We start from the raw sequence: 14,232 nt of genomic DNA on the forward strand, positions 1-14,232 counted from the left end.
TCGCTAGCTCTGTTACTTAAAAAGTATATGATAGGGTTTGAATTAGTTGACAACTTTGTTGCCTTATGTCATAAACTAGTCTGCAAGGACCTGAATTGCCTCACCTTTCCATGAGACATAATGTTACTCCATTAAGTTGATGCCATGCTGGATGGGTGTGGTGAGTAAGAAATAGCAACCACTTTAGATATTTTTGTAAGGTGCATGCATGCCCGAGGGTTAGGAATAACTCTTAGAAAAACTTTGTTGTTGTTAATTCTGACTCATAGTAACCCTGTATAGAGTTTCCAAGGAGCAGCTAGTGAGCTCGAACCGCCAACTTTGCAGTTCAAACAGCTTTGCAGTCTTGAACTAGGGCCCTGTAAAAAAACAAAGTAAGTTATTGGTGAACTTTTTAGAGGCCCAGTAGTGGTTTGGAACATGTTGAGATAACCTTTCCAAGATTAAAGACTTCTTGCTGTATCTGACCTTGCCCATCACAGAGATTGATTTGGATTTTAGAGCCAACATAACCTCTTTTGATGTGAAATGGGGATTGCTCCCCTTCCTATGAGCCTCACTCTGTTCTCTGTTTCCCTAATCAGGAAGGAGTTTCAATGCTCATCCTTTTCTCTTCCATTTAGTGTCTGGAACCTCCTCTGTTTCTCTTATTATTTCCAGTGGGTCATTCACTAGCAACTCTTCCCAAGTCCCTGTCTTCTCTCAGTCACTTATACCTTCTGTTTATTCACTAGTGATTCCTTTACGTTTTCCTCCGTAATGTTAAATTTTAAATTTAAAAATGTTCTTTTCAGCAGAATAAATATGTAGGAACTGTAGTAAAGAAAAAGCTACCTCTATCCTATCACATGTTTACAAAAATCATAGTGTCGTCTTGTTTTTGATATCTTACTTTTACACTTCGGAAGCCTGGTGCCTCAGTGGTTAAATTCTTGGCTGCCAACCAAATTGTCATCTGTCCAAACCCAAAGCTGCTCCTCAGGAGAGAGAGGTGGCAGTCTACTTCCACAAAGATCACAACCTTGGCAACCTATGGGCTTGTCCTGAAGGGTCACTGTGAGTCAGGGTCAACTTGACAGCAGTGAGTCAACATTGATACTTAATTATGAAATCGTGTATGTATCATGTGCATGACATTAAATGCTGCTCTGTGTATATCATTGACCTAATATAATTTATTCATCTCTGTGGACAAAGGTGCCTTGGTGACACCATGGTTAAACACTCAGCTGGTAACCAAAGGTTCCTCATGAGAAAGAATTTGGTGATCTGGCCCCATAAAGAATACAGCTTAGGAAACCCTATGGGACACTTCTACTGTAGCCTACAGGGTCCTTCTTTGCCAGAATCAACTCAGTGGCACACAGTAGCAACAACATTGTTGGACATGTTTTGTTGATAGGTACCATCTAATAAGTTTTGATTCATAGCATCCTTATGCACGATAGAACAAAACACTGCTCATTCCTATGTCGTCCTATGTGCCCACTGTGTCAATCCATGTTGTTTGGAGTCTTCCTCTTTTTTTCAAGCATGGTGTCCTTCTCCAGGGACTGATTGATTACTCCTGACTACCTTCCGAAGTACACGAGATGAAACCTTGCCGTCCTGGCTGTACATCTTCCAAAATAGATTTTTTTGTTCTTCTTGCAGTCCATGGTACTTTCAATATTCTTCTCCAACACCATAATTCAAATGCATCAATTCTTCTCCTGTCTTCCTGATTCATTGTCTAACTTTCACATGCATATGAAGCAATTGAAAATACCATGACTTGGATCAGAGGCATGTTAGTCATCACACTGACATCTTTGCTCTTTAAAGAGATCCTTTGCAGATTTACCCAATGCAATTATGTCTTGATTTCTTGACTGCTACTTCCATGAATGTTGATGAAACAAAATGAAGTCTTTGACAACTTCTCTATGTTTTCCATTTATCATGATACTATTTTGGTCCAGTTTTGAGGATTTTTGTTCTCTTTACATAAAGGTGAAATCCATAATGAAGGCTGTAGTCTTTTATCGTCATCAGTATTTCAAATCCTCTTCGCTTCCAGCAAACAAGGTTATGTCACTTGCATATTTTTTAACTTAACAGTTTTGATTGTGACATGGAAGGCAAATTTGGATTTTAAAACCATAAAACAGATTGAATAATATATGCTTGATTTAGTTTAGAGTGTGTTATCCAAGGGTATTTCAGTTGCTTGCTACTCTGCCACAAAGGACAAACCCACCAGCCACTCCTTGGAAACCCTATACAACTAGACAAGACTTAACAACAAAAACAATTCTACATAAATGGGTCATTCATATCTTTTGTGTTATACAGTTCAAATTGCTTTTGATTGTTTTTAGTGGCTGTATTAGGTTTTTCTAGCTAGGAGTTTCAGTAAAATCAGTTATTCTTTGTCGTCCCAGCTCAGTCTTACGTATAGCAAGTAAAAGCAAATGCAGTCAGTCCCCAGGTACAAAGAAGATCCATTCCTAACTGTGGTTTTTAAGAATTTGTAGGTAAGTCTGAACAGGCGCATATGGTTATAATATAGCCTTGCTTTAGTGCAAGAAAAGGCTCTCAAAGCCTTTTCATTGTTTTAAAAGCTGCATCTACAGCCAGTAAATTGACTGAGATGAACAATACTTGTTGCAAGTAGGGAATAGTTCAATCCTTTCAAAGTAAGAGCAAATTTATATAATATTAAAGGGTAAGTCAGATGTTTGTAACCCCAGGCCTGCTTGTGTTTTATTTATTTATTATTATTTTCTTATTGGAGTTTAAAGGTAATAATGAAATCATCAGTTTTAGAAATAAACTGGTGTAGGGTGGATTGTTATTAAGTAATTTTCCTGCAAAAGCAATTATATATGCTGTGGCCATTAGCTCTCAGACCAATGATCGTCAGCTGGGCGCAGTATCTACTCCTGTGTGTGCTTAGAGGTGCGTGGAGTGTTACAGCTTTGCCACATCTCAGGGGGTGGGGGGGTGGGGGGCAATATTGCTAAACATTGTGTAATGCGAGGGGGCAGATCCACCAAGTGAAACTTACCCAAAGTTCTAATACAACCCTCTGAGAGACACAGATATTTAAGTTTCTCAAGCATTTTGATAATACTTATAATCTCTTGAATTGACCATATCTTAGGATTTTCTATAAAACTTGTGTTTATAATGAATTTTCCACATTAAGTATTGCAGTAAACATTGCTTTGTCTACTTACTATGTAACTGTCTTAATCTTTGGTGCATCTGTTGTTAAGTGTTAACAAGTTGGTGGCTGGTGGGCTTGAACCTCTAACCTTGCGATTAGCAGTGCAGTGCTTATCCTACAACGCCATACCAGGACTGCATCTACCTAGCAGTCAGTACACAAAATAATAGAGAAGAGTAACCAGAGTTCCCCTTTAGGGGAAATCCGGTAGAGAAGGGGCTTGTACCGTACTAACTTACAATCTCAATTAATTTAGCATTTGATTTTTAGGTTAAAACATGCTAGTTTTTAACTGTAAAAACACTAACTCCAGTCAAGCTATAAAACATTTATATGACCTCTTGAAGTTCCATCCTGGCTTTTTAAGTCAGTACTCCCTCCCTTTCTGTAACTCATCGCAGGAACAAAAAATTTCTCCCGTACTAGCATAGCTTAGTATGTTTTTTAGAATTTTGTTGTTGTACTCTGTTTCTGGATTCTTCCACTCAACATAATGGGTTTGAGGTTCACATTGTACATATCAGTTGCACATCTATTTTTAGGGCTGAGTTGTGTTTCAGTAGGAATCCTGGTATGGTGGTGTGGGTTAATGCCCTGGACTGCAAAGTCCATTTGAGCCACAAGGTCCGCAGTTCAAGCTCACCAGGTGTTCCTCAGAAACCTTACACAGGGTCGCTATGGGTCAGAACCAACTCGATGGCACTTTTGTAGGAATACACCATAATATGTCTATTCATTTGCTTGCCCTTGGGTACTTGCATGTAGAAGGACCACTGTTGGGTCATGCGATATAGGTGTATGCGTCACTTTATAAGGAGCTGCTGTTAGGGTATTTTTGGAAGAACAGCAGATTCTGATTTTGATGAAATTCAATTTATCATCTCTTTTATCATTGGTGCTTTCTAAACTCTTTGTCCTATGGCTGTGAATTTTTTTCCTGGTTTTTTTTCTTTCTTTCTTTCTAGAAGCTCGATATAGCTTTAGCTTTTATGTTTTAGGTTTTTGATGTATCTTGATTTAATATTTTATATTTTGTAAGGTAGAGAGGTGTTTTTTTTCCTCATACAGAAGTCCTGCTATCCCTTCTGTTTACTGTTTTCCTTTTCCCATTGAATTACCTTATTGCTTTGTTAAAAAACAAGTTTGATGTAGATGTGGAGATATAAACACATGTTCTGTTCTGATCTTGATTGTTTTTGGCTTTTTAAAGTACTTCTTGTTTTCATATAAATTTTAGAATCAGCTTGACATTTCAAAAAAAAAATCGGTCTTTTTATTAAGATGACATTGAATCTGTAGATCGATCTACAGTGAATATCTGATCAAGAGCATCCTGTACCTCTCCACATATTCCCATCTTTAATTTCTTTCTGCAGTGCTTTTGGTGTAGATGTACTAAATTTATACAACTAAAAACATTTTAAGTATTATCAAAATGCTTGAACGTATCTCATCTGGTGACAGTTTAGTGGGGATGAGTAGATGAGATACCTGTTAAAAGGCTGGGTAATTCTTAGGCATAAGCCACCAGGGAACGTCACCTTTCCGGCTTCCCACAGATTTGTTTGACTTAATGCTAAGAATGTCAATAGGATCTTGAATTATAAGGCACAAATCCCATAATGATGTTCATGCATATTAGGTGACACTCAATACATAATCATCATACAAACACTGATTTTTGTTGGTGTTAAATGTCATTGAGTCGGTTCTGACTCATAAAGGGTTTCTGAGGAGTGGCTGATGGGTTAGAACCACAGACCTTTTGGTTATCAGTCCAGTGCTTATTCTACAGCACCACACCAGCACTCTACAAACATTGATTGGATACAACTAATTGCCAAACACTGTATAAAATGGTCATAGATTCAAATTTCTTCCTTCTAAGTGAGTGAGAAAATTTAAAAAGTCATTTAAAAAAACAAAATATGCGCAATGGTAAAGAAAACTATAGAGTGCTACCACAGTGCATAGGCATTGCACCTAGCCTCCACCTGATTTGTGTTTGCATTTGTAGGCATTGGGGAACTTGATACCAGAGGTGATTCCTCAACAGTGTATTTAGGTGATGTAACATGAGGATAGGGTGATAGAAGAGAGAATGAAATTGTAGGAAGAGAGAATGTACAGCTGGAGCAAAGAAGGAAAAACCTGTTATATCATCAGTAGTTTGAAACAGGGAAAAAGTAACGAGAGAAATAAGACTGGGGAAAGAGGTGATGACATGGATAAGTGACAATATATTTCATGCATTTAGATTTGGTTATGTAGGTGATATTTAACCATTGGAGGACTTTAATCAGGAAATGGTATTAGATTATTATTTTAGAGAGATTATTCTTGCTCTAGTGTGAACAGCACTAACACTGTCAATAAGGAGGTTCTTTAGAAGATTGTTATAACGGGTTAGCTGAGCAGGAGACAAGGGAGTTGAAACTGTGGGGAAAATGCAGGGGATGTGGTAACATGAAAGGATGGGCTTGAAAAAAGGTGTCAGATAGAATGTGGAGGAAGAAAGATGTTAAAGATTTCAGTTGTCTGGCTTAAGCATTAGAAGTGAATGGTGTTACCCTTGTTTGAAATAATAAAGAGAAGAGGAAAGGAAGAAACAGTAGTGTTACGCATGTTGAATTTGGGATAGTTACAACCCTGATGGTACTTGGTGACTAATTAAAAGATCCTTAGTTTGAATCCCCATCAGCTGTTCTTTAAGATAAAGATGTAGCTGTCTGCTTTTGAAAATACCTATAGCCTTGGAAACTCTTTGGGGCAGTTCTTCGCTCTTCTCTAAGGTCACATTGAGTTGGAATTCACTCAACTGCAACAGGTTTTGTTTTATAGCCCTGGACATGCAACGGTTAAGCACTCAGCTGCTAATCGAAGGGTTGCCAGCTTGCACAACCCACCCACCCACTATGAGAGAGAAAGGCCTGGTGATCTGCTTCCCTAAGAATTGCAGCAAAGAAAACACTATGACACAGTTCCACTCTGTTATATGGGGTCCCTATGAGGTGGCAATGGCACCTAATAGTAACTCAGTTACAGTGTACTCTCAGATGGTGGCTGCAGTAGAAAATTGAACATCGGGGTCTGGGATTAGGCATTCTGTTGGCGCTAAATATGTATGTAGATAGTCTTTAGCATATATAACAAAGACTGGTGATTATAGTTGTTATATATATCTTAATTGATTTTGCATATTTGAGGATGCACAGTGATTTGTATTTTCTGATGAGAATCAGAAATTCTCTAAAGAATATTATCTGCGACTATGCTACTAGTGGTTACAAATCGGGCTGTGAACTGCAAGGCCAGCAGTTTAAAACTACCAGCGCCACGGGAGAAAGATGAGGCGTTCTGCTCCCGTAAAGATTTATAGCCTCGGAAACCCTGTTCGGGGTCGCTATGGGTCGGAACCGACTCGACGGTACTGAACAACAATGCTACTACATAGCCATGGTGCTAAAGTTGATTACTAACACAGTGAAGATTACAATGGTAATTTTAAATATGTTAGCATGTATGTATGTCTGTGTAATAGTGGCCAATCTTCATTTTGGTTCTTTGCCTCTCACGTAGTTGTTAAGGTCAGCTAGAACTCTGAAGGGGAGGGAATTTAGTACCCATGAAGGATGGAAAGAGTCCTTTACCAAAAGGTCTTAAGATCTCGGACTTGTTTTTTGTGTGTGTGTGTGTGTGTGTGTTTTAAACAGTGTAGTATAAAGCCTGTTTTATTTTATTGTGTATTTTTTTGGTAAAACACATGTAATACAAAAAAAGATCAAATCCTTGCCTGTCTACTTCTACCTCAGAGTTTTCTTTCTTCCATTATACATTTTTATTAGTGTAGAAAAGGGTCAGACTGCTTTTTATCTTTATTTTGAGGTCATTCTTAAACATTCATAGTTTCAAAGTTTTATAATAATCAGTCACCGCGCAAATGGCATAATCTCTGTGTCACTAAGAAAGTAAAAATCATGTCTTTATAGCTCTCATAATTACAGAACTAGAAATAGAATTTAGAACCTGTAATTTCAAAGTCACAACAGTCTACTTATCACTTCTGTAAAAGATTGTTGGAACACAGATACTTCGAAGTGACAAAAATCTAGGACAGAAGTTCCGTGCATGGCTGTCAGTATTCTGAAATAATTCATAAGGAACATGGTATCAAGGTGAGAGGTCTGTTGTTTCAGAAGTTCTGCTTGTTGGCCAGCAGAGGGCACTCAGTCTTGAAGTTCAGTCTTTTCTGCTTTGTGCTCTTCTTGGTGCCTAGAAGCCCAAAGCTTAAGGAGGATTCTTATTATACTGGGTCAGGCATCCACTGCACTTTTAGTTTTTAGAGACAGTACTTATGAGCTTTGTTGATTCTGAAAGCAGCAAGTTCCTCCACTATTATGATTTCAGGATCTGAAGAAAATTTTCTGGCCCCAAGATGTATCTTTATCCATCTGCTACCTATCTGGGATGCCCATTAGTCTTCTTTTGACTTCAGGCATTCAAGGATCCATTAAAATTTAGAAATATCACTGGGAGGGACAGAGAATATGGCAGCACAGATTGTTTCTTTAAGTTAGTTAGCCAGTCCTTTATCAAGAACTTGATAAAAAAAAAAGGCAATGAGGTTTAATGAGTTCTAACGAGGGAGGAAAGGCCTGGAATAAAACTTGTACTGTTTCCTGTTTAAAAACCTTCAATGCCTCCCAACCGATGAATCATTTGTTATGATTCTAAGGGCCAACATTTATAGAGTGCATACTGTATATCACCTCTCTATAGGGGGGGAGTGCACTGTTTTCATTACCTATCAAGCAACCCTATGAGATAATTACAATTACTCTTACTCTTTTGTGGTGCTGTAGGATCAGCACTGGACTGCTAACCACAAAGTTGGCAGTTCAAACCCACCAACTGCTCTTTGGAGACCCTATACAGGGTCGCTATGAGGCAGAACTGACTTGATGACATGTAACAACAATTCCTCTTTTGCACAGTAGGAAATTGAGGCACAGGGACCTTAAGTCAGTGTTTGCAGTGTTCCGTTCTCCTGTTCATTGTTGTGCCGCCTCACACAGTGTCTTCCCGTTGTAGGTACCCAGATAAGGTAGCTTTTGAACTGAATCAGAACACGGACTAGTAGGAAGCTGTGTTCCACTGGACGGTGGGTTTTGAAAACAGAAACTAAAGTCACTGAAGTAAAATTCATGATGCCACTATTGGGCTTTTTGAGGGAACAAGCCTTTGTAAGCCTGTTTATTTTTATGACTTAGTATTTTTCCTTTTGTGGCGCTGTGGGTTAATGCACTGGACTGCAAAGTTGGTTTGAACTACAAGGTTTGCGGTTCATGCTCACCAGCCACCCCTTAGAAACCCTATAAAGAGTTGCTATGGGTTGGAACTGACTCGACAGTACTAACAAATACAATAACAAGTGTAACTCCTAAAATGGCATTATTTTCTGAAGTTGGTAACTGGTGATAGCCAGTTTTTCTTATAGAAGTCAAAGAGTTCCTCAAATGTTTCCTTATAAAAATAGGACATTTTATTTAGTGATGTACATTTAAAAATTAATATGAGCTGACTTTATTGATCTTCTGTTTTCAAGTATGGTAATATTTAGGTTAATTTAGACTTCCTACAACATCTGTTGTGCACTAGTAGATTATTTCTTTGTCTTCGTTGAATTGTGTGTTACATTTTACTTTACCCTCCTTTTATGCAGTGAAGAAGTGAAGTTAAAGAATAGCCTCATGTAGAAAGTCCAGAGGGAAAACACTTTATTTCAGAAATAGACAGTACTTTGTCACTGGAACCTTCCACCACCACCACCACCCCACCCCACCCCACTCCCCCTTCCTGTGAGTTGCGGACCCTTGATGATGTTAGTACTCTTTGACAAAGACAGTGTAGTGGACCAGATGATCAGCTTCAGAGAAAGCACGTGGTAGATGGGGGAAATGACACTTGATGCTGGTGAAAGGCAGCTTTAGGTTTTTATGGCTTCAGCCAGCCGAGCACTCTGCATCCTCTTACTGTGGGTAATTGAGAGGTAGCTGATTATTCTGGTCACTGTGGAAAAGACAGGTCAAGAGGTGTGGGCTTTCCTTGAAGTAAAAGCCTGGGAATAAAAATGTTATATGTTTATAACCAAGTTCAAGAAAGGTTGACATTCTAAGTCAGTAGTCGCTATTTGGGGAAGAGAATGCAATCACCTTTGTAAAGTTGTGAATTATGAAAGACATTTCTGTTGGGTTGCTGAATATCCCTTGGGTTTGCTTCATTTATAACGTTGCCTCTGGCCTTCTACAGCATCCTGTTGGAATGACCTCCTTTTCAACCCTGTGCTGGCAGCTGCTCTAGGGCTGTTTCCTCTGGATCCTTCAGGCTTGTCACATGACGAATATGAACTGTGACCCCTTTGTCCCTTACCCAGATGATTGGCTTTCTTTATTTTTTCTGCTTAACAGTTTTGCAGTATTTTCCTTCTTCTTTTTCCCTGTTTCCTCCCTTTCTTTTAGTTTCCTAACCAGACAAGATTTCTTTGTAGCAATTTAATATTTTATTGTAGTATAACACTGAAGCAGAAAAGTACACAAATCCATAAGCTACAGAATCTTTAGAGCATGAGCATACTAATGTAGACAGTGCTAAGATCAAGAGACAGCGTCACCAAAGCCTCAGAAAATCTCTCCCATCTCCTTTTAGTTACCGCTCCTCTCCCTGAAGAGACACCGTGATATGACTTTGCACAGCTCTGCTGGTTTTGAACATGATAAGAATGGAATCATGCAGCATGTCCTTCTTGTGTCAGGGCCCGTTCATCTGACTCTACACGTGTGCTGGTCATCCACATAGTTCCGTTTGTTTTTGCTGTTTAGGGTTCCACTGTATGACTGTAACACCATTTGTTTTACTCCTTTAACAAAAAAAAAAAAAAAAAAAAAAAGTTTTTATTGTGATTTGAGTGAAAGTTTACCGAGTAAATTAACTTTTCATTTAACCATTCATGGTGCTATAGGATAAGTACTAGACCACAAGGTCAGTTTGAATCACAAGGTCGGTGGCTCAAACTCACCAGTCACTCCTTGGACACTCTATACAGGTTTGCTGTGAGTCAGAACTGAGTCGATGGCACTTAACAACAACACATTTTGTGTCATGACATTGACTCCGATTCCCACAATGTAACAGCATTCTTCCCACTTTCTCCTTGTGTTTCATCCGTCTTTCCTATCCCTTCATGCCTGCCAAAAGCTGCCTTTTGAATGTCCTGTGGTTTAATATTTCTAAGAAGTACATGCCTCCATCTTATACTGTTGTTATTGTTAAGTGTGGGTTCTGACTCATAGCGACCCTGTATAGGCTTTCGAAGGAGCAGCTGATGGCTTTGAACTACCAACCTTGAAGTTAGCAATACAATGCTTATCCTACAGCACCTCCTCTTCTATTGTTTTGCTGAAAGTTGAGCTATGGGAGTGAATTCAATGCCAGACTTGTAGGGTTCCTAAAGGCCACAGCCTCGGGGGTTCTACCAGTTCCCGTCTGACCAATAAGCCTGGTCATTGTTTGGGGTGGTTTTTTTTAATGATTTTGAGTTTCATTCCAATTTTTCTCCCATTCTGTTCAAGACTTTCTATTGTGATCCTTTTCCAAGTAGTTGGTAACAGTAGTCAGGTACCACCTAGCTATTCTGGGCTCAGGATCCAGGAGCCTGGGCCTGGTGTGGTCTCTTAGTCCTTTGGACTGTTTGTTTCTACTCTTGATGGGCATCTGGATTGTCTCTGATTAATGCTGTTATGGATGGTAGTACTGTAACAGTCTTTTGTCTTTTGTTGAGCATATGAAATATTTCTAGATACTTAAGTAGCAGTGGAACTGTAGAAACATAGTGTATCTACCTAGCCACTTAATTTAAAACGTCATGTAAGGCACTAAACAATTTATTGTAGGTAAACTCTTAGTAGGAAACATTTGTAAGCACATAGAAATCTAGCTCTAGCATAATGTATCTAATTTGTGTCTAAGGAAAGTGCCTCTAGTTAAATGATGTAAATAGTTGTAGACAAATAACTCCTGTAAACAACAAAATGGCTGTTCACTTCCAGGGACAAGTTCTAATCACTTTCTTCCTACTATCTTTTATCCAGCTTTCCAGAGCGGAGTTAGTAGACCCATTCTGTAAAATCTCATGGACCTATTTTGATGGTAATAATTTGTAGAAGTTAAGATGCTCCCCTCTGAGTGGTACTGCTAGCAGAGAAGACTGACAATGGGGAAACTGACTTCCAGGCTTAGCTCAGATTACAGAGCTGAGCACTTGTATTTATGCAAATTGCATTCACTACCAAGAACCCTGCAGAAGTGATGAGATACTCCTGGTTCTATATTGTTGATAGTTTTCAGGAAAAGTAGTCAGGTATTTATATAGCCACAAATAATCTTTTTTTTTTTTTTTTTTTGTCCCTCTCTCTTCTAAAATGTGAACTTTTCTAAATCTGCTTCATAGATATGTCCGAATAAGTTTAACATAGTCTGAGTACTAAAGTATGTTTGCAGTATCTTATCTCTCAAAAACTGGATAGTAGCTTTTAAAGACATTTTGTTTGACCATTAGATAGATAAAGTACCCACATTTACTCTGTGAACATACCATACAATTAGTTGCACTGTGTGTTTGACCATGGTGTTTTGGAGACCATTTTGTAAGCTTGGGGAATAGAGAAAGGACAGCTGCTTCTCCTTTTGAGATTTCTTGAAATAAAGTATGGTAAAAAAGAGAATACAAGATTCCATTTTCATAAAATTATCCTTTGAAAGTTCTGTTTTTTATTTCTCCCAGCTTTATTTCATATTCTTAGCAGTAATTTGTAGACATATATTGACACTTAAAAACTGTCTTAACGGAGGACTATTGGATTTCTTTCATTTTGTATGTCATTTAGAACTCATACTTGTGGTTCCATTTTAAACCAAAACATTTAGTTCAACAAATATTGATAATCAGGGTTATATTATACGTATCGTCCTAAGCTCTACAGATAATCCCTGTTCTCAGAAAGCTTATGAGTATGTGGCAGTAGCAAGGGAGGGGAGCATATACAGATTACTATAACATAGTGTTAGGTAAGTGTCGTAATGAGAATTCCATGGGTGGCTGAGCAGGTAGCATTAGAAGTAGAATTTGAAGGATGAGTAGATTGGCCTAGGATGACCTCTTTGCTGATTTCTGCCTGTTGGCAGAGGAACAGCATGGCTAGGATTAAGATGCTTTGTGAAATTTAAGACTGGAGTAAAGCCCAAGTGCTGAGTTTATATCAGGTCACTGGGTGGTAATACAACAGGTGATTGAGGGGCCTCATTTTAGACCACATTAAAGCTCTAGATCACTATTGCTGAAGAAATAATGTGGGCAAAGTGCTTAACATAGATCTCAACACATAGCAAATTCTCAACTAGGTACTATGGCCAATGAGGAACCATTCAGGACTTTTGAACCATAAGGTGGTCGAATCTTAACCATGCAAGTCTTGGTCTTTTTATAATTGATGTATAAAAGGCTGCAGCTATTTTAAATGTACAATTTGATAGGTTTTTACATATGTATATACCCATGAATTCATCATCACAATCAAAATAATGAACCTATTTTGTACAAGATTTTAGACAAGCAAAGTCTGGTCTGCAATATGCAGGAGAGATTTGGGGAAATAGAGCTCAGAGTGGAGGAATCAGTAGAGAGGCTGTTCCCAGGGCCCAGGTGATAGAGAACGAGTGAGGCTGAGTACCAAGTGCCTCCTCTGACAGACGGGGCAGCTGGAGGACGGGGTGGGGTCTTCATCTTCTGTCATTTCCCGAACCTAACCCAGTACCAGAGGTATCGACTTTATAAAAAAGGCCCATTTCAAGCTGTTTTTTCCTTTATTTTGTTTAGGGTTTTAAAGACACCCTTCTTACTTCTGGGACATCCAGTGTGACAGCCACCAAGCAGTTGCTTCGCCCAAGAATCACAAGAGTCTGCCTCAGGGACTTGATATTCTGTCTGGAGCAGGAAAGAGAGATGAAGTATTCTCGAGCTCTGTACCTGGCCCTTCTGAAGTGACCACTCCGCTGTCCTTGCAGATCCATGCTATTTACTGCCAAAGAAGAGATAAAGAACATTGTTGCACTGTCCTGAAATGTCAGTTTATGAAAAATAATCAGCAATATGGAAAGCATTGTTTGCAGTCATACACTTTTATTAAATCATATGTAAACATCCCATGGGATTCTTAATGACCAGAATTCTTTTCTGTCTTGTGAAAATTTTATACGAAACACAGTTTACCTAGAAGTAGTTCGATGCCTACCTATGCATTTAACTACAGCAAGTTAAGGTCCTGTTACTACCTGTTTTGTTAATAGTTAGGTACCTTTCCCTAATCTAGCAATGGGATGCAGGGAAAAGAAAGGAAGCGTCATCTTCCTTAATTAAGAAAAGTGTGTTTAATTCTATACAGATCCTGTCTCTACATTAGATACGTTGTCTGAGTTGGAATTAAAAGTTGCTTAGCTAACCATGATGGTTGCTTCTGTAGTTGAAGATAGCAAGCAACAAAGCAGGGCCCAAGATGACTTTGGCTGAATTCTGGTGTTGTCAAAACCAAGACAAATTGAGATCGTTTGTGCCTAAGGTTACTATTCTGTGGTTCCTGTCACCATATGCTGCTCTCAGTACCACATGAGGAGACATCCTTGTCAGGGAACCTTAAAATTGAAGCTGTTGAAATACCGTGATGAAAAATGGAGTAGGGGGAGGTATTGGAAGGAATGGTGGAGCATTGAGTTCAAACTGATACGGGGAAATGAAAACGAAGTCTTAACACAAAAAGGTACTGTGAATGCCTAGGAGGAACAGGCATGGGATTGAAACTCCAAAACAGCTAATAGGGGTTTTGTTGAAGGAAAAAAAAAAAAAAAATCACCACTTGACTAAAAAGAAAAGTGTATCAAACACTTTCAAGTGACAGTCTTTTAAAAGGAAG

The 14,232-nt window shown here is 38.7% G+C and overlaps 1 protein-coding gene across 1 annotated transcript in view; it reads left to right on the plus strand.

Annotated features, from left to right (window-relative positions):
* TAF4B (TAF4b RNA polymerase II, TATA box binding protein (TBP)-associated factor, 105kDa) overlaps positions 1-13,584 on the plus strand; it is a 158,398-nt gene extending 144,814 nt beyond the window's left edge. Inside the window, exon 15 of the mRNA XM_006835034.1 lies at positions 13,143-13,584. Within this exon, the coding sequence (XP_006835097.1) occupies positions 13,143-13,310 (168 nt within the window). The 3' untranslated portion in view covers positions 13,311-13,584. The remainder of the gene's footprint in view (positions 1-13,142) is intronic.
* Positions 13,585-14,232: the final 648 nt, after the last annotated feature.

This window comes from Chrysochloris asiatica, unplaced genomic scaffold (genome assembly GCF_000296735.1).
Source record: "Chrysochloris asiatica unplaced genomic scaffold, ChrAsi1.0 scaffold00015, whole genome shotgun sequence".
Classification (NCBI taxonomy): domain Eukaryota; kingdom Metazoa; phylum Chordata; class Mammalia; order Afrosoricida; family Chrysochloridae; genus Chrysochloris; species Chrysochloris asiatica.